General features: G+C 53.5%; 7 protein-coding genes across 7 annotated transcripts; 4 read left to right on the top strand and 3 right to left on the bottom strand.

Moving 5' to 3' along the window:
* Nucleotides 1–1,011: 1,011 nt before the first annotated feature.
* PG986_005721 (phosphoglycerate mutase) lies at nt 1,012–2,551 on the bottom strand (the record flags this gene model as incomplete). Its single annotated transcript, XM_066841943.1, has 2 exons — nt 1,012–2,309; nt 2,368–2,551. 2 exons carry the CDS (start codon nt 2,549–2,551, stop codon nt 1,012–1,014), a joined length of 1,482 nt encoding a protein of 493 aa, XP_066701805.1.
* Nucleotides 2,552–2,561: 10 nt separating this feature from the next.
* PG986_005722 (uncharacterized protein) lies at nt 2,562–3,125 on the bottom strand (the record flags this gene model as incomplete). Its single annotated transcript, XM_066841944.1, has 1 exon — nt 2,562–3,125. The coding sequence occupies one exon, from the start codon at nt 3,123–3,125 to the stop codon at nt 2,562–2,564; it is 564 nt and encodes a 187-aa protein (XP_066701806.1).
* Nucleotides 3,126–6,501: 3,376 nt separating this feature from the next.
* PG986_005723 (uncharacterized protein) lies at nt 6,502–7,026 on the top strand (the record flags this gene model as incomplete). Its single annotated transcript, XM_066841945.1, has 1 exon — nt 6,502–7,026. One exon carries the CDS (start codon nt 6,502–6,504, stop codon nt 7,024–7,026), a length of 525 nt encoding a protein of 174 aa, XP_066701807.1.
* Nucleotides 7,027–8,088: 1,062 nt separating this feature from the next.
* On the top strand, nt 8,089–9,252 carry PG986_005724 (peptidase C13 family protein; the record flags this gene model as incomplete). Its single annotated transcript, XM_066841946.1, has 1 exon — nt 8,089–9,252. The coding sequence occupies one exon, from the start codon at nt 8,089–8,091 to the stop codon at nt 9,250–9,252; it is 1,164 nt and encodes a 387-aa protein (XP_066701808.1).
* Nucleotides 9,253–10,477: 1,225 nt separating this feature from the next.
* Nucleotides 10,478–12,898, top strand: PG986_005725 (uncharacterized protein; the record flags this gene model as incomplete). Its single annotated transcript, XM_066841947.1, has 4 exons — nt 10,478–11,284; nt 11,339–11,512; nt 11,646–12,642; nt 12,708–12,898. 4 exons carry the CDS (start codon nt 10,478–10,480, stop codon nt 12,896–12,898), a joined length of 2,169 nt encoding a protein of 722 aa, XP_066701809.1.
* Nucleotides 12,899–13,402: 504 nt separating this feature from the next.
* Nucleotides 13,403–15,254, bottom strand: PG986_005726 (uncharacterized protein; the record flags this gene model as incomplete). Its single annotated transcript, XM_066841948.1, has 4 exons — nt 13,403–14,084; nt 14,131–14,361; nt 14,425–14,786; nt 14,871–15,254. The coding sequence occupies 4 exons, from the start codon at nt 15,252–15,254 to the stop codon at nt 13,403–13,405; spliced, it is 1,659 nt and encodes a 552-aa protein (XP_066701810.1).
* A 354-nt stretch (nt 15,255–15,608) lies between these two features.
* PG986_005727 (uncharacterized protein) lies at nt 15,609–19,150 on the top strand (the record flags this gene model as incomplete). The annotated part of the gene is made up of 5 exons (XM_066841949.1): nt 15,609–15,939; nt 15,992–16,703; nt 16,757–17,549; nt 17,605–18,673; nt 18,744–19,150. 5 exons carry the CDS (start codon nt 15,609–15,611, stop codon nt 19,148–19,150), a joined length of 3,312 nt encoding a protein of 1,103 aa, XP_066701811.1.
* Nucleotides 19,151–19,851: the final 701 nt, after the last annotated feature.

The following is a 19,851-nucleotide window of genomic DNA, read 5'->3' on the forward strand; positions in this document are numbered from 1 at the left end:
ACTGCTGACCTCAATTTTGGCAGAATCGCACTCATTCATTTGGGAAGCGGTACTTGGTCAGTCAATCGCAACCGTAACATTTTTTTATCTGGAATGCCATTCGAACCAAGTCAGAGTTCATCCTTGACACTAAAACCAACCTAGCACTTGAGCCGATGCGCGCACTGTCCCTCCAAAGGTGCCCCCCAACGACGTCAGTGCCTCGGCTGGCATTGCAATCTGGGCCGAGGAGTACCACCTACTTACTGGCCGACGATTTTTTATCAGATCAGATCTCTACAGGGTTGCCTTGACTCGGCTCCCACCGCGCACTTCACTCCCTGGTACCGACCACAGTGGCGCTCCGAAAGAAACGTGTAATCGAGAACTTGAGTCGCAAATATAGGTATACTCAAGGCAGGTATGTAGCAAATTACTCACAAGCAATGAATGGCATGCGACTCGTGACAGACGAACCGAACTTCATGTACCCAAGTTTGTAAACCCAGCACCCAGAAAGCTTGCATATGTCCTACCTGCATTGCAGCACAGCAGTTCGGCCGCGCATGGTGCAACCAACTTCTCGACGGCCGCCCAATTGCTGTCGTCCATTCGTTTTCTCCCGGGTCAAAGGAGAAGCGTCCGACCAACCAAGCCCAAGCCAAGGGGGCCAAGGGCAGGCTAAATCTAGCTTCCATCCCCCCTTGCGCTAGCTTGGGGGAGAGGGGAGGCTGCATTGCGCAAACTCCCCCTACATAAAAGGTACATACACCAATCGCAAATCATTTAACATTCGAGATCATCCTCATCATCACCAGCCGCCATTGACCACGAGTTACTTATACTGAAGTTATGGCGCAAGGCCAGCAAATGAGGAGGAAAGAGCGGTGATATATTACTCGTGATATGTCTCCTATGGAAAATATGGCTGGGCATTCTTCTGGTTTCAAGAGGAGAGCTATGCAGAAAACCGGCTGATGGTCCCATTAACGCCCCTGTATGCAGTCGGCGTGTCTTATACTTTCCTCCATTTCATCGCTCATTAACGGTCCACCGTCTCTTGCTGTGAGTCAGATCACGGATCCTTTCTGCTTCACCTGGTGGTCGAGGTGAGCCCCAGAGCCCTCCTCCTCCACCGCCTCCGCCACCGCCGCCGCCGCCCCAGAGGCCTGGAGAAGAGCGACCGTCCGAGGCGTCTCGCTCGTCATTGTGTGATTTCGTCTTTTCGTTGACACTATCTTCCACCGGAGTCTCAGGCGGTTGAACCGGCAGGTGGCCGTTGCTCTTTTCGTCCCTAGTCGCCTTCAGGTCCAAGGGCGCCGGTTTCTTCGCCTCCTTTTCGTGCTCAAAATTGAGCGTTAGGGGCAGGTCTTCCTGGGCCTTTTCTGCCTCTTGTGGGGGTTCCCACAACCCGTTAGAATTCGATCGGGTGTGGGTGGGTTTGATAAACTTAGTTACGCCGCTCCCAACGGTGATGCCGCCCTTCTCGGCCTGGCTAGCTCGGGCGCTGCTGCTGGGGGCGTGGGAGGACCGGCGCATGCTACCGAGTGACGCATTGACGGAATTGCTGCGATGAACCGGCGAGGATTGCCCATACGACGCCCCAAAGCCAACGTCCCGACGAGAAGGAGAGAGAGGGCTATTAAACCGCCCTCGGGAGCCCCCGTTGATGCTTGACGATCTACTGAGCGATCCAGCCGAAGGTAGGAGATGGTCACTATTCGCGAATAGCGTCATCTCGTACAGTTCCGGAATGGCCATGTTCCGCCGCGAGAATGCATCGTCTAGAGATGCCAGGGTACTGGCATCGATCGAGTTAACACCGTCGTACGCAGGCCGCCTCCTCGCCACGGTAAGAGACGACATGGCAACGTCTGCCAGCACGGGTTGGGCCGTCACGCCACCGACTAAAGCGTTACAGCCAGCACCGTGTGACACCAACACGACGATGTTCTCTGTCTCGACATCGTCGTCCCCATCGTCGATTGCACATTCACCTTGGGCTCCATTGCCTTGGGGCATCTTTGCCATGCAAGACGTTTTGGTAACCATCTCTCCCGGGCGCTCAGTTGTCGAATACCATTCCACTAGGCGCAGTAGGCCCTTTCTAAAACGCTGGTGCATCGCCGCCCATTCTTCAGGCAGGACACCGCCGTCGCCCCACGCGAGACTGTCGCGCGATGAATCCCATTGATAGTCAACATCCACACAGGCATCTCGTGCATGTGCCACATAGCCAATAGGTATAGGGTCGGAAGCCGAAACAGCGTATGGCGGTACGGGTGCATTGTAACCCACTGGCGTGGTGGCAATGCTACCACGACGCGATACTGCCCAAGGGGACTTGAGCGCTGGGCTGGGGGAGTGCTTCATCTAGCTTCGAGAGACTGTCTAGTCCAGGAAGGCCTGCGTTTTCATCTGCCGACTCGGCGTGTGTCGCGAGAGGGCTGCGCAAGGACGGAGAGTTCCACAAGGCACTGGGGGTGCTGGGTGCCGCCGGTTTCGTATTGAAGTGTGCATAACTGTTGTAATCTTCCTTCCGTAGTAGCTCAGCCTTCGCAGACGCCAGCATGAGTGCTGATCTAGGGGGTGGCGTGATGTGGTCGAAGTAATCGGGTGATGCCCATTCCCCCCAGGAAGGGATCGAGCCGTAGCACCGACCGCTTGATATGTACCGGGCTCTGGGTGGTATTATTCGAGTCGTTCTCGGGTGCCATTGCAGGCCGTGTTCGCGACGGTGCCGGGTTCGAGAAAGAAGACATCTGGTTTACTCGTGTGGGCTTCGTGCGAGGCGACTGTCCACTGGTAGGTGTGCGAGAGGGCGAGGACGACGGTTCCAAAGCTAGGCCGGAGCTGATGGCTATCGAGGTCTGTACGCACCGGAGAAAGGGCGAGCTGTGTAGGATGACATTGTATCGTCGTCGTTTGCGAGGCGTCTGGTTGACTGCAGCGGCAGCCTCTTCCTCGGCCTCACGGTCTTGTATTATGGAGGCTATGCGAGCGCCCACCATCCTTGACTGCAGCCATCCTCCGTACGTCAATGGCGGGTCGTAGGGAGCAGGCGAAGACAAATGCCACTGTTTGTCGGCGGCATCCAGGCGGTTGCCGTGCCTCACAATGAATACGTAGGCGGGAGGGCGACCCATGATCCGTTCTGTTTCCGTTCTGTTTTCTGGCGTGTAAATTCGAGGTGGTTGAGTCGGGATAGGGATTTGCTACGGAAGAAGACAGATGTAGCAGTGGTGGTGTGCAGTTATCGTCGAATTGGTTGGTGGTGGTGTTTTAGCAGCGCGAGTCAGACCACCGTTGGCCGTACGAGACAGGTGAAATGGTGAGGCTGTCGCAGACGAATGTGACTTGATGGCGTGTGTAAGTGTTTTCTCCGGTGGACTGGTAAATTGAGCAATATCGTATGGGAATGACGACCGGGTTGGGCGATCATCAGTCAAGTGGCAGTGGAACCTCTGCAGCTCCAAACCTTGAGCATCGTCCCGTTGTCTTGCCTTGCTGTTGCTGTGGGTGGCCAGGTGGGCTGCGTTCGTGCCTGGAACCTACTAGCTGCACGCAACGGCAGTGGTGGCGGATCTGGACGAACTCAAAATAGACGGATGAGAAAGATGAGACAACAAGAGACAGCGCGGTGTACCAATTGTACCTGTCGTCGTCGTCGTCGGCGGGAGGAAAAGATCAATGATGCCAGGCAAAACGACGGCGGCGGCAGGTTGAGCTGCCCTCTGTGTGTCTCTCTGTTTCCCTTTCTCTAGCTCGACTGCCCTTTTTTTCCTGGTCTGGCTGCGAGGAGGGACAAACTGGGCAAAGATGGATGGATCAGTTGGACGAGGACCCTTGAAATGAGCGGGGGCTAGAGTCCGCTAGCAGCTGGAATGTGGTGACTGGAGCACGAGTTTGCGCTTCTGACTGGCCCGACCGGCCGGGACTGGAGACCTGGGATAACTTTTATTTAGTGCATCAAACAAACACATGCATGTTGGGAAAACAAGATGCGGCAAGCGGGCAGTGGGCAGCAAGCAAAGAGCGGGGGGCATGGCATGGGCATGGACCAGCTCACGTTTCGCTGTCTGTTGCTGTGTGCTTCTGGTACTGCATGTGCCCAGGTGGTCTTGGGGTGTTTACTGCGTTGTCTCATTCCATCATCGTGCCTAGGTCAATATTACCTACCTAGTCGCCTTAATAGTAATAATAACAACACTTAAGGCGTCCAGAACCGATCAATTGAAGAGCTTAATCGCATTTTAGTACGTCATCTGCTCACTTGCAGCTAGCTACTGCTGCATCACGCCAAGCCTCTGCTCGCCATTTGATAGATGCAGGTCAGGCACTCGCGAACTGGCTGTCGTCGAACGAGCATCTAATGATTTGGAGTAATTCGCGTCGCATTGGATGCAATGCATCGCGTGTTGCATCATTTCATAATCGACATCGTTGAATGCCTACTTGCCTACTTGACATATTTGGTCATCTGCATGTTCGTTGCAATCCTTTGTTGAGACAACTCAAGTCTTTTGGATCTCTGACCAACCAATCGTTGTTTGCTCAGCTCGTTGTCGAGGCAATCTCAATTGAGGGTACACCCCCTTTTCTTTGGACCTGAAATCCATTCAAGAGCACCCAAGCAGCGCCGTAGCCACGTCAAGGGAACACACGTACATGTGTATGTATCGCGGCGAACGAGCCGGAACCTATCCATCCACATGCATGCAGGAGAAGCAGTCAAGCATCCCGGACGGCTCGCCCATCTGCCAGACCCATAGCAACCAAAAAAGAAAAGGAGGCGCCCCGACTGATAGACCACAGACCCGTCATGATAACTCCATGCTCTTTCGCTTGCAGGTGCGCCACATTTCAATCTAGGTACATATGTACAAGTATGTAGCCAGCCAGCCCACTTGCCGGTGCTGGGTTGATCCAGCAGCTCCTTGAGAGCAATAACTCCAGTGTTCTTCGAGGGTTCGCAACTTGTTCCCGCACTCGAAGGTGTGCAGTTCTCGAGGTTAACCCAAATCTTCAATTCGGGGAACGGATGAGACGTCGGAGCTGGCGCGTTTCACGATACTCTCAAGTATTGAGCAGTGGGATGACTGGTGGCCAGTGACTCTTGGCTGCTATGATGGTAACGGCAGTGGCGAAGACAGATGATGATGATAGAGTGAAGCGCATGCGAGCTATCCCCTTAATGACGAGAACGCTGCTTTTGGCACTACTTTCCATGAATGACCAACTGGTTCCCGATCTGTCCGATTAGGCATTGCATCCATTCCAGGACAGCTTAGGTATTATGTTCGAATAAATTCCTAGCCATCATATCCATTGGAATAAACATTATACCAGTAGTATAAACAATCATTTGGTCCATAGAGTACAGCATAAACGGTGGAAGCAGCGCTGTCGCCATTAAGGGGATATCTTTTCTGCATGGTCAAACAGTGTAGGTGAATTCTTGGTGTGACTTCCTCCGCCCGTCTTGCATTCTCCGGCCAGCTACTTACCTGCCAGCTTCCACGTCGCTTTTGCGATTCTCAATACTTTATCAGCATGGGCCCACGGGCATAGCATACTGCCTTTAATGCTGGGCAATCTTATCCATCCTTCTTCTCGACCGGTTGGGTCGCAAACTGAAAATGGCCATGCTAGCAACCCAACGTATCGACTACGCAAGCAGCCATGGATCAACTCTGTCTATGTACTCAAGCCAGCGAGGGCGACATACTACTTCTCGCCCTCGACCGCCGCAACATTATCAGAGCCTACGCGCCCATCCTGAAAGGCACCTTCACTGTGGATTTCAAATCGATTTTCGAGTGTCAAGTCATCCTGAACTACCTGCATGAAGCAAGCCCCTATCTTGCTCGGCCGAGGCGATGCTCCCGCCATAAGGTTGGCATTATCCGCAATGGGATATTTCTCTATTCAGGGCAGGTGGAACACGATCCGGCAGCATAGACGGATCGTTTTCGTTTGGAGGACATCTTGAATGTTTTCATCCAGTTATAACTGATTGGAGAACATGCTCATCCGTCCTGCTAAACATCATCAGGCCCTGGAAGGCTCGATAGAGACTGGGTACGAATGAGCATCACGAGCAGACGAGGAATGGGATACCAGGTAGTTGCCTACCCCAACTTTGAGTTGATGCTCAATCTAGTGTAAGCGAAACGAGTGAGAACGAGCACTTTTCCGCCTATATGAGGCCCAACTTTGAGTTGATATTCCATTTAGTGTAAGTGGGAGAGTCACCACGAGCACTTTACCACCTGTTCGAGGGGGAAACATGAAGGGAAGACCGCGCATTAAGCCCACGCCTCAGGAGCATGCAGATTCTTGGGTCGACGAAAGGGTGTCGTAGGTATTTAACGCAACTTCAATAATGGGGAATATTCTGTATTTAATGACCCGTATTCTCTTCTTTCTTGTGGATTCTATCCCCCAACAGACACTGCCATTGCGTTACCCTCTCCTCGTCTCTACCACCAACTAAAGCAATCACGGGAAAAGATTGCTCCAATGTTGTCTGCACTCGCCCTCCTTCTGTCTCTTGCCCGGTTGGGTATGGGATCAATTCCTCGCGACTTCTGCTTTGACGTCAAGTACAACGTTTTGCCGGAGGAAGGATCTTTCTGCATAGCGAATCCTGATGATAAGCTGGCAGTTGCCATTTTTCGTGACGAAGATCAATACTACTGCGATCCCAGGCGAACCTATACCTTTTATGTTGACGTCGATTATATTTCGGCCGCCGACGAATCGAAGCAAAACGTCCAAATTGAGAAACACGAGGAGGCGGGAGATTATTGGGTTGGCTCGCTCGGCTTTAACACCGGCATTCGCCACTCTTCGATCAAACCTGGGACGAACGTCACCATTAACGTCCGTACGGAGCAATCATACCTCACGACCCCCAAAGAGAAGAATCACACTTTCACTTGGCAAGGTTCATCTACATACCTCCCATACGCTGGAGAAGTTGCTCCCCCATACTGCAAATCAAAACGTATCAGCGTGTTGCCATTTGACCAGCGATCTGGTTGATGGTCCATTCGGCGCCAATGCATTTCACCAATGCTCTTACCCGGTGTTGCAACTTCCAACACGGCAAATCGATCAGTCAGATGTCTACCTTGTACTGGTGCAGTAACGCCACCCTCACAATCGCAAGAGTCTTCCTGCCATAAGTTCAATCGATGTCTTTCTCGTAGAAGACTAGGTACACAATGTATATCGTCGGGAGGGGGAGAAGGTGCATGTCAGGGAAAGCCGCTGCATAAAGCAGAAACACAACTGAGCAGGTATAGATGAAATATGTACTTCTCTGGCAGAGACAATAATCAAATTCATATTTCTTCTTTCTTCTCTCATCAGACATGAAACCAGGCTTGGGGGCTACTGCATTAGGATACACTCATAACTGATACATGGGGGTGCTGAGTCCTTTCCCGGCTGCGCTCCAGCTTCCTGTCTTAGCCACGGCAGCCTGGATTGCGCTTTCCCGGACATTTGGCATATGGACGAGGCCTTGCTGAGTTATTTAAAACAATCATCAATGTTTTCCATGACCTGACCATCTCGTAAGCGGCACCCGGTTCACGAACATGTCGCCCACTCCACCCGTCTACTAGAGGTCTAGGGATGTCATCAAGCTCGACAGTTTCTCTTGTTCTTTATCCCTGTGTTCATTTTCATTCCACCCCAGACAACCAGATGGTACCATTTGCGCTTGCCTCCGCCGCCACCGCCAAGGGCCATGCAGTCTCTCCGCTGGGAAGATGCAGGTTATGAAACCACTGAACGATGACGAAGTTCTTGCTGGGCACGGCTGGTTTTCTAGTTGTTGTCGGGATGCGCTCCCGGGTGCCAGAGTTAGTTGGTCAGTGTTTACTCCACCGTGCTATCCCCTGTCCCGATCACCCCACTGGAACAGAATTACCTAAGCCGATTATCCCACTAAGCTTTAGCGGGTAACGGCTGTTGCTGTCACTGTCAATTAGCAATTATTCAGCAGCCTGACCCTGACCTATTGTATTATTCCAACCTCACCAGGGGTTTGCGCCTCTGCCACCTTCACCAACTTACAAACATCAACAGCCAGCGACCATGAAGCTCCATTTGGCCACATTGCTGTTGGCGCCACTGCTGACTGTGGTAGCAGGCTTGCACACCAGCAACTGGGCAGTTCTGGTGGGCACGTCACGCTTCTGGTTCAACTACCGCCACCTCGCCAACGTACTGTCGATGTACCGAACCGTTAAGCGACTCGGTATTCCAGACTCCCAGATCATCCTCATGCTGCCAGACGATATGGCCTGCAACCCAAGAAACGCATTCCCCGGAACCGTCTACAGCAACTCGGACCGTGCCGTCGATCTATATGGCGACAATATCGAAGTCGACTACCGGGGTTACGAGGTCACCGTCGAGAACTTCATCAGACTGTTGACCGATCGTGTGGGGGAGGAGATGCCACGAAGCAAGCGTTTGCTCACGGACGACCGCAGCAACATCTTCGTCTACATGACGGGCCACGGCGGCAACGAGTTCCTGAAGTTTCAGGATGCGGAGGAGATCGGCGCGCCGGATCTGGCAGACGCCTTCGAGCAGATGTGGGAGAAGAAGCGATACCACGAGATCCTCTTCATGATCGACACCTGCCAGGCCAACACCATGTACAGCAAGCTGTACTCCCCGAACATCATCGCGACCGGCTCGTCCGAGCTCGACCAGTCCTCGTACTCGCATCACGCCGACAACGACGTCGGTGTGGCCGTCATCGACCGGTACACTTATTATAACCTAGAGTTCCTCGAGTCCGAAGTCCGCGATACCAGCAGCAAGAAGACCATTGGCGACCTGTTCGATAGCTACAGCTACGAGAAGATCCATTCGCACGCTGGTGTGCGGTACGACCTCTTCAAGGGCGGCGCGGACGCGGCGCGCAGCCGCCTGTTGACGGACTTCTTCGGCAACGTCCAGAACGTCGAGATTGACGGGACTAGAAACACCACGATGATCGACGATGAGCTGATTTCGCTCAGCAAGACGATTGCTCGGCTCTCCGAGCTTGCTCGAGAGGAAGAATTGGCGGCTGCGCATAATGAGAGCAACAACGCCGCGAAGCCAGCGCCTCAGCCCCAGAAGGTGCAGGTTACGAAACCGCTGACCGACGATAATTGGTGGACAAAGAAACTAGTAGGAGCTACGGCTTTGGCAGGATGTGCTGCTCTGTGGGGATTAGGATCATACTTTGAATCATCTGTATGACGGCACCCCGAAGTTGTAGTGTTTAGAGTAGAGCCAGGGCAGGAGTCCAATTGATGTTCAATATCTTCATTCGTTGCATATCTACTGGACAAATCACAAGTACTGGCAAGATTCCTTTGAGGTAGCTCCGCCTCTCGGGATCGCACAACCTACGGACGTCATCCAGGAAGCCACGAAATGCTTCACGGATCAACATGTCACCAATGCAACGCCATATACTGACGCTCGCAAGGCACTCCTGAAGATCCTTGAGGAAGCTCCGCGGCACGAATGGAGAGACGACGCACACATTACCAGCAAGCTGCCGAGTATCGCCGGATTGGGGATATGCCGAATCACTGGAGACTCAGAAGAGGGTGCTGGCTATACTCCGAAAGACTTGAAAACACTCCTGGAACGAACCACGTGCGCATGAACTTAAAACGAGATATCTGGCCGTTGTGCCTATCCTTGGGGATCTAGCTAATCCTACATGAGTGGTCACCTCTTGCCAAGCCATAGCGAGTTGTTCTTTGTGCCCTCCGGTTGCGTAACAACCCATTGTGTCTCAAGCCCCCGCAAGTCTCAATTTCCTTCGTGCCCTCTAGCTTCTCTGCCGGCCCTCGTTCCGTCGTCTCTTTCGTGCCGGGGGGTCCGGGTTGCCCAAACCATCGAGCGTCATTCTACTAGTGTACTAGTGTAGGGTAATAACTGCTGGGATAAGATGTTTTTATTCTACTATTCCAGCCGTAATAAGCCATTCGAACTTCCGGTTATCCCTGGACTGGTTATTCTAATAACAGTTGGGTGTATCCCAATTTTGCTATTTGCACTATCTGTAATTGATCGGAGTCCGCTCCAACTGTTACGATTGATGGGGCTTAGGACAGGCGCCAGCTGCCCATCAGTGCTGGCAAAGCTACCTTCAATTTGAATTGACCAAAATCGGTGACCAGAATAGGGTTCAAAAAATTGTTGTTTTACTACAGTCAAATAGCGATGAGATATTCAAGAGGGAGATTCTCCTGTTTATTTCGTTTCGGAGATTGGTGTTTGGTCGAATTCCAATTTTCGTTCTGACCGCTGTCAGTTGCAACAACAACACCCAACACGATGAAATATTCAGACCAACCAACAACATAATTTCCAGATCCGTACCTGAACCGAGATGCTGCCCAATCATTCCACCTCCCTGCTCCATCCACAATTGTTGCTTATTTCTTGATGACCCTTCGTACCGGGAAACATGTCCGCCCCAGACCGAGGCCATATCCTGCCATTGGAGTCTTTCGGTGTGAGCGCGGTTCCATTGACCACCCATAACATTGCATGGTCGCCCGATGCGGAGCTCGCCATCACCTCCGATGATTGCGTGTACTTGTATTTTCCCGAATTCCCGTCCGGGGGCACCACCGCGGCCGGCGCATTTGGGTCCGATTTCGAGACGCAACGGCAGTACTACGAAGTGAGCTTCCGGTTCCCCGTCGTCGAGATCCGGCGTCCGGAATTGAATCGGCACCTGTTCACCGCGTCGGAGCAGGAGTTCCCGGACTTCCCGCCCACCTTCGGCGCCGGCGTCAGCCTCGTCGCCAACATCGGCACCTCCCTGAACCATGCCGTCGCGGTGGAGTGGTCCCCGAGCGGACTGGGGCTCATGCGGCGGTCGGTCCTGGCCGTCCTCACCGGCACCGGCGCGCTCACCATCTTCTGCGAAGGCGTGTCGGACGGGCTCGGCACCATCAAGATGAAGGGGCGCAACGTTAGGACCGTGAGCTCCTGGGTTGTCCCGTGGAGCGTGGGCGACAATCTGCTGGTCCCCCGGGCCAAGGGCCACAAATCCGACTACTCCAAGGAGCGCATCACTTCGTTCGCTTGGGCGAAGGAGGGGGATGATCCTGGATGTCTCTTGGCTTATGTGAATGACGAAGACGAGGTTGTCATTCTGGCGGTGCAGTCAAGGCATGACCCTGCAGCACCGTCCGGCAGTGCTGGGGAGTGGAAGGTTGAGGAGGTGGTTCGCTTCATGGCCGACGGTCCGCACCCGAAAGGAGATGTACGTTTCACGACATTTCCACTCCAAAATCACGCGTTACTGACAGATTTCTAGCCGTCGCATCCTGATTTCTCACCCCATGGATCGTCGTTTGCTCTCCGCTGGGGCCCATGGTACAAGAAAAACGGTAATTACAAGACTTGCATCTTGGCGTATATCACAAGGAACTATGTTGGCTTCCGCGAAGTCACTATGCGAAGCACATGGAGACCGATGGAGACTCCTAAAGTGGATGTTCAATCATCTGACTCGAATGGCATCTGTATTCATCTCGCCCCCGATGCATTTCTCCAATGGGAAGACATGGCATGTTCAATCGGAATCTGCAGTATCGATCCATCACTGACCTTTTTCATTCTAGATATGGACCGTTGAAGGTGCCAGAGTATGCCGTGGAATCATAGCCACTCCAGCAAGAGTCCAGCCCTTTCAAGTCACCTTCGATAGCTCGGCACCCCCTGATGTGACCACACCGCATTCAACGGAGGTTTGCGGCACTACTTATGCTTCCGACGAGGAAGCCGAACAGGCACTGAACCCCATCACCGGCATGGTGATTCATCCGCCCAACCTCTCCGAGTCGGGCCCAAGTCCGTATTTCTCATTAGTGCGCCTATCAGCGACGGCCTCGAACCATGACTGGTACCAAACCAACCTCCCTATCGCATCCGATCCCGACAACCCGAGTATCAGGCCAAATTGGGCCACTGAGATGACCCAATTCATCGAGGAGAAGCAACCTATGGCGTTGGCATACCGGCCGGTGAACCCCGAGGGAAAGCTGCCCAAGGGCGACAACGACGAGGATGCCGCCGGCGACGAGGAAGAAGAAGACGACGACGACGACGACGATGACGAGGATGATGAAGATGATGACGACGGTTCGGACTGGGGCTCCGTCGAGGATTTCAGTAAGACGGAATACCTGGGCGAGCTCGAACGGCTGGCCGGAATGGAGAAGGTCAACATGACGCGCATCCGCACCTGGGGCATGACGGCGAGCCCCGGCGGCGGCACCCACGCCGTCTTCGTCACGCTCAACAGCACCATCAAGCCCGAGCGCTACACGTTCGGCGGCATGCGGTGCCGCGTGCTGTTCGGCCAGAACATTGCCCCGCCCAACGAGCGCGTCCTGGCCATGAAGAAGCTCAGCACCGAGGGGCGCATGTGGGAGTGGATGTACGGCGGCGGACCGCCCGTGCCGGGGGCGAGCGATTTGGCGTCGGTGAATCACTCGGCTCGGAACGCGACTAGGGAGAAGTTGAGGGAGGTCGCACATGGGCAGTCTTGTGTGTTTTGTGGTGGTAAACTGCAGCTTCAGGGTCGTATATCGCGATGTGGGAATGGGCATTCATTTGGTATGCAATCTATTCTTTTTTTTTTTAGTTGTCTGCTGCGAAAGCAATGCTAACCTTTCCGATAGAGAACTGCGCCTCTACCGGTGTTCCCATCATCGCGCCTGGCAGCACGCACACCTGTAGCGTATGTGGGCTGAAGTGTCTGAAGCCCCAGCAGGTGAAGGTTATGACGCAGAACAGCGAGTTGCACGACTACATTGAGAGAGAAGTGTCGGCGGAGCTCTGTGGTGGCTGTGGTGGCAAGTTCATGAATTGAGAAGGAGAGAGGGCATTGAATGTGCAAGCACCAGAGAAATTTTGACAGTTACTATTGCCACTACTGTGATCTCCGTGTTTGTGTGTTTGGCTTTCGACTGCCCTTACTGCGTCTCCCTCTACAACCAATCCCCCCTTGATTCCTTTATTGAAACAGGCTATCGCCAAGTATCCCGCCTCTGTTGTAAATAATCCACAACCAAGGCGATCGAAGTCGCGGGAAACGCAATCCAAGCTAGGTGCTGCCTGCCTTCCAGTTTGGGTCGGTGGGTTCGAGCTTGCATTTGGCATTGCTCAGGGACGTTCTTGCTCTTCTTGGAGAGACCCTTCCAGGGTCTTTTCATGGTCCTCCATACAACTCAGATCAATTTGTATGGAATCGCCTCGATCATCAATCGGTACCCGTATCAATTGGAAAATTTGGAAGATTTTCATAGGCCAATTCGCGTCGGCCATCGTATCTTTTTATTGAGACCTCTGGTCAAGAAGCCAATGCGGATTCTGGTCAACTCCCTTCCAACCTTTGGATCAGTCCCTCCAGCTCACAGACAACGTCTCGATAGATAGCGCCTTGCAGTTCGGGTTGACTGAGATCCTTGCCGAACCCAAAATCGCAGTCAAGACATTGCTGCGTGATTCTTTGGAACCTAGGCCCGAGTCTAGAGTCGTGCACCGAGAGATCAGCAATTCGTCGCACTTCGGCAATGTCGTCTGGCTTCAACACATCCCACTGCCCGATCTGAAGGAGGGCCACGCCGAGACTGTGCATGGTCAGGTTGCGGATACCATGTACCAGTTGCGCATTAGCAAGATCCTCCGACCCATTGGCCATCACGGTGTCACGTTGTTTCCCTTTGGTGAGCTCGGTGCCGATGTGCAAAGTGGCCAGAGACGCCGCTAGACCCTCGTTTACCTGGAAAAACGACAAATCCTGCAAACGCCATAAGGGCTGCAACCATGGAGTTGATTGGAACTGAAGCACCCCTTTCACCAAGGAGACTGCAAGCCGAAGCTGTGCGGGGACTGAAAGGGTGCGCTCCACGGGAAATTTGAAGATTTCGTCCAACAGAGAGGGCTCGCCCAGCCGTTTGGGACTGAAGCACTGTGTATGATCGCACAATTCGTCGCAAACCGGATACAAATGATGCCTCAGGTGCTCTGGCGTATCTAGATATCCACCGCAGCGACTAGTCTGTGTGCACAACTGTGTACACAAGTCCCCCCGAAGAGCACAGGTCCAACGGCTTCGGGCTCGTGTCGTTGGTCGGTCGCGGCGCCAGAGCATCACCAGCCTGGTTCATAACAGCAATTGACGATACGCAGTCGTCAGAGAACCGAACCCGTCTTGCCTTGCTAGGCCGTTCTTCGCCACCGGAACAATCTGCTGCGGTCGTGTTTGTCGACGGCATAGTGATGTGGACCAGGCGTAAGCTTTGAGAACGAACAAACAGGTCAAGCAGTCCGCTATCGACTACGTCAGCTGGGACTCGATGGAGGAAAAGACTGAAGAATTGGGAAGTAACCTACTCCTTGGTCTCGAAGCCGTTCTGTGTCCGGTAGCGCACAATGACCCGAAGACTCCCATCCTTTCGAGAATCTAACAGTAGGCGCAGATCATGGCTCGTATGTTGGGCTTGGAAACACGACCAGAACGATCGGAGTGCATCGTAAAATGATCTGGAGTGTTGGGCAACCTGCTGAAATGACTCGGGCAGTGGCCGTACCCGTTTGTGGTGCGACTTGGGTGGGCTTCGCTGGATCTTCGCTGCTCCCTTCCGCAATCTCTTCAGCTCTTCAATCGCCTCTCTTAGGTCTCCTAATATGACCTGATAGCTAGGCTTCCTCACCATGACATGGACAGCTTGTTGCATACGCTCGGAGGCCTTGATCTGAAGGTGTCGCGGTGTCAGTCACTCAAGTTACCTGACCATCATGGCGGCAAGGTTAAGTATATCTGACTGGCATACTTTTACCTCTGGGTTGGTCACATTCTCCATACCAGCGTTCAGCTTTTCGTTAAGCGCTGTGGTGCAGTCGCGAATCTCAGCCACCGTCTCTTGGAAGTCCTCGTACCTTCTACCCAGGTATTCCTTCAGCTGGCCTTGCAACTCCTCTGAGCTCCACCGGGTGTCTGCGGTGTCTTCAATAAGAGCCTGGGCCTCGTCCCGACCTGCCACGTCTTGCAAGAGCAATTGCATTTCGTCTAGGAAGGCGGTGCTTTGAGACCGGAGTTTCTTCTGAAGTCGCCTGGCCTCGCTGTCATGGTGTTTGAGGACCTTGAGTCTCTTCCGAGCCACCGCGATGCCCTTTATGGTGCCAATGCAAAGGGGCAGAATTGCGAGCGCAAGTTCCGCCATGACTGCGATCTCGAAAATGGCGGCCGTTGAAGGGTTGGGGAAGCAAAGGCATCTCAGCATATGTGAGAGGCGGAAACATTGACTAGAACGGATTCGCTATCGCAGGGGACTCAGCGGCTGTGCCCTCCAATAAGAGGTGTGAATGATGCTTGCACAACATTGCATTTCCAGGCGGGGCAAGATGTACTCAGCCACTTCGCGAGCCTGATCAAGATACATTTGCCAATACCATTCTCGCACATTCGTGACGCTTTACTTCGATACCGAGCAGAAAACAACCTACCTTGGGATCTGAGAGCAGAAATCATAGTCGCGACTGGACGCCACTGTTTCGGCAGACCACTTCTCAAGGCGATGGCGGGGGCTGAACGTGTCGCTGAATGGCAGCAGTCCATTACAGCAATCCGGGATCCTGAAGATCACCCAGACGATCCGCCCTTGCTCGCGCAACTTTACGGAGCATGCTCTGTTCTCTTTCGCGACATTTTAACAGTCTTCACCAGCAACTCATCGATCGACAAGCCCGCGTTACTCAGCTTGCAACGAAGCCAGAGCTATCTGGTGCTATGGGCCGATGGCTATGGCGTAAGCGATGGCTTGCTTGACAAGTCGCTCGATAAGTCTCGAAGAGCAAGGGCGACTACTCTGCGACTGCTTTACAGCGTCTCACAAACACTAACCAAGCGTATGCCTCACACTCCCCTCGTCCATTCTGATCTCGAAGCTTATACTAGCAGGGCTTATTCAACTCGTCTCCCAAGAGCATCGAACTAGACTCTCCGCCAAGATCACTGATATCACTCATGCAGCGGACAAGATCAAATTCCTCATCGAACATGACGACACTGGGGAATCTGATTCTGATACGAGCAGCGTTACCTCATCTCAAGCTGAGAATACCGACTTAGAAGAGATCGCCGAGGATCTTCTCACTGACACTCAGTGTCTCATGGACTTGGGATCTAGATTCCAAGAAGAGCATGTTGGTCCCATAGCTGTCGAGCCTACCGTCAGCGCCGCTCAATTGACTACATGGGAGCCCTCCATGAACTTCGTTGACCGCGTTCGCTGGCGTTATCCTCAATGCGAAACGGGCCTTGCCGAACGTCTTGGAAAAGCCAATTGGGCGCGCGTCCTAAGGCATCGGGAAACGGTGAGCGAAAACAGCCGGTCAGAACTGGTGGTGCTGTCTTCGACAAACAAGCCAGCGCCCAGTCATGCGGCATCGACTACTTTCCATGATTCCGCATTGGGCAGTTCGGTTCCTTCGAATATTGTTGCTTCTGAAAACCTAGTGACCGAATATGCGGAAACTATGGTCTCTTACCGGGCGGGCCGAGGCGACTCGGTTCGAGTGCCACCGCTTCCGGACGGTGCGCGAGAAGGCGAACCATTCAATTGCGTGGGCTGTGGGATAAGGGTCACTATCAAGACCAAGTTAGCTTGGAAGTAAGTGAGCAATACCCCAATTACAACTCGGGTGATATTAACTTCTCATATAGGAAACACTTGTTTCTAGATCTCAAGCCGTACATTTGCCTTGAATACGGGTGCGGCTCCAATGGCTCGCCGTTTTCAACCAAAGCCCAGTGGGAGGATCATATCTTACTGGAGCATGACCCCCGAGGGTCGTCATGGACCACTGATGAATGCCCGATTTGCCAGGATGATATTTCCAACTCCCGAATTACCGCTCAGGTCCATTTAGCTCGGCATCTTGAAGAGATCGCACTCACTGTATTACCTACAAATCTTGACTCCGAGGACGGAACGGACCTAGATTCGGGATTGGCATCTTCGGAGACTTCAGCGGAGGACAGTCAAGTGTCCGTCGGGCGGGTGCCTGATAAGTCACGCAGCAATACAGTGCCTAGCCCGGCGGTTCATCCAGCTTCTGCCCCCTCGCAAGCCACTCCGGCAAACGTTGCGGCAGTGGAAGCAACTGAAGCCGAAGAATCCTTATCCCGCAATTGCGGCGAGGAGAACTTAGGGAATGATACTTCCCAATACTACACGGCGCCTGACGATATGCGTGCTCCGTATGAGACATGGAAGACAGAGCGCACACTCTCAACGGACCCCGAGAAAGCCTGGTCAATCGGCGAGGGCGACCTGGTCGACACCGAAGCAGGCCCAGTCGACAGGTCCATCGCCGAAGCCTCGAAAAAGTTAGACCCTACGCGCAGTCGTAAAGCTAGCCACGGTCTTCGTTTCTGCAAAGAGGGCCTGCCTGATGATCAGGCGAAGCGCAAAGATGCCAGAAATGCGCCCTCACATGAGCTGGCTGAGGATGAGGTTCGTTAGCAGCCAGCCAAGTTCTGGACCAAACTTTGCTAATCAATGCCGACAGAGCAAGCTTTCCCGTACGATGACAGAAATCTATAGTGACGAACTGTACAGTCCAAGCTTCACCATCACGAATGCCTCCCCTGCAGATCAGAGCCAATTGGCGATGTCGCCTGCCAACGACCTCTTCGCGCAGCGGCTCCAGGCTGCTAACAGCCAGCACCTAAATGCACCTGCCGCCTCATCCTCGCGCTCACCTTTGCAACCAAGTTCGCCATTAGCGCCTGCCCACGACAGCTTTGCCCAGAATCCGATGACCATATCCCCGCGGCCGCAACAGAGCGCCGACAAGCTAGCTCCTCTCGCTAGCTTAGCCTCATATGATTCGGTGCAGACACCTGAGATCAACGCTCCAAACCATGCTATGCGCAGGGCTAGGAGTGAGGAAAGGAGCAAGGCAGAATCAAAGCACAAAAATAAGACCTACCCAGCCACGGGAAAGGATCTTCCGGGGACGCAGCAAAACGCAACAGACCAGACTCGGGAGTCAAGGGCCCAAGGTGAGCAGAGCAATGATGGAAAGTCTACATCCGCCTCGCACAAGGCAGCCCAACGCGGGCCGCAGTTCGCACCACCCATGCACTCCGACGATGAGCTCCTGTTCCCGCCCTTTTATGACGAGCGCGAGCGGTCGCACACACCGCCCTATATGACCTATTCCGACTACCCTCCACCCCCGGATGAGATGCTGCTGCCGCCCTACGGCACAGCCGCACCCTACGAGCCCATCGCCACAGCCGAGGGTTACTCTAGCTACATGAAAACGACGGTCCCGTGTACACTACCGTCTATGACACATTTCAGTGATGCTATAAAGAGAGAGAGCTACCCTGGAGAGGACCCTTCGTATCCGACAACAGGATTGGGCGAAGAGAACTATGGTCAGCCTGTTACGTACCCCGACCCCAACCAACTGCAACACATTTCACCATATCAGGCCAACACCAAACCCGTCGTTCGGGGTGCACAAAGCGCCTTCCTTCCTTCGGCGAATCCCGACGAAGATTGGACCCAAATTTCGGATCTCGCAGAACGCAGACGAATCCAAAACCGAATCGCTCAACGTAACTACAGTAAGTATGGCCAAATCGAGCAAACATCTCCATCCTACTTGTTATTTGAGCTGTCTGACAAACGCCACAGGAAAGAAGCTTAAAAGACGTCTGGAAGACCACGAGAGAAGAGCGGGGACAACATCAGGGTCGTCTACGAAGGCCAGTGACGCGAAGCAAATGACACATGGAACTGAAGCGGCCGGTGTCGCTGGTGCTGGTGTAGCTGGAAATGGTACCGCCTCGGGCAAGTCCACCGACGCAGAGAACATCACACATGGTCTGCCGCGTCCATGGAAGTGTCCAATTATCACATGCAAATACCACGAGCACGGTTGGCCTACTGAGAAGGAGCTGAATCGCCATGTCAAAGATAAGCATTCTTCTGCTCCTGCCCTGTACGAGTGCTTGTACCAGCCGTGTCCGTACAAGTCCAAGCGGGAGAGCAACTGCAAGCAGCACATGGAGAAAGCACATGGTCATGAGTGGACATCATGATTATACGTCCCATATCTACCAAATGGGCTTCAAGCTGGGATGAGAATTCACTTGCACTGAACACCCGTAGGGTAGGGGAGCTTGTCTTCTGTTGGCACGCAAGGCTCCGAACGCTGCGATGTGGGCATAGTGAGCAGGTTTCCGTAGAAATCATAAACTCAAATAGGGGGAGCCTAGTCCACACGGTCTCTAGCACAATGGCCCGTCAGCGCAAGAATAGGCAACTCTATTTCCACGAAAAGGGGCCCGCTACTGAAAAGAAATATAAAAGGCCCCCTCTTGTTAATTCATTTTCTTCCACTTCCTTTCCTCCTTCCTACTTCTCTCTACGACTTCCTCCCACCTCGTCTCCTATCCCTATCCATACCGGCTTACCTTCGATCCCTGTTCCCCTTCCTCCTCCCGCCTCGTTTCCCACCTCGCGTCTTATTACCTCGCATCCCATCTCGTTTTCCGCCTCGTCGTCCACTTCATCGTCCACGTCGTTTTTTCCTTCGTTCCCGACCTCGTCTTACGTCTCACCGTCTACCTCGTCCACCGTCTACCTCGTCCACCGTCTATCTCGTCCGCCGTCCACTTCGCCGTCCACCACGCCGTTCACCGTACCGTTCACTACGCCATCCACTTCGTCGTACACCTCGTCCACCGTCCAACCGGTCCATCGTCCACCTTGCCTGTCTAACTCGTTTCTAATCTCGTTT

The sequence above is a fragment of the Apiospora aurea genome (assembly GCF_038362705.1).
Source record: "Apiospora aurea strain CBS 24483 chromosome Unknown utg000004l_segment0_segment0, whole genome shotgun sequence".
In the NCBI taxonomy this organism is placed as follows: domain Eukaryota; kingdom Fungi; phylum Ascomycota; class Sordariomycetes; order Amphisphaeriales; family Apiosporaceae; genus Apiospora; species Apiospora aurea.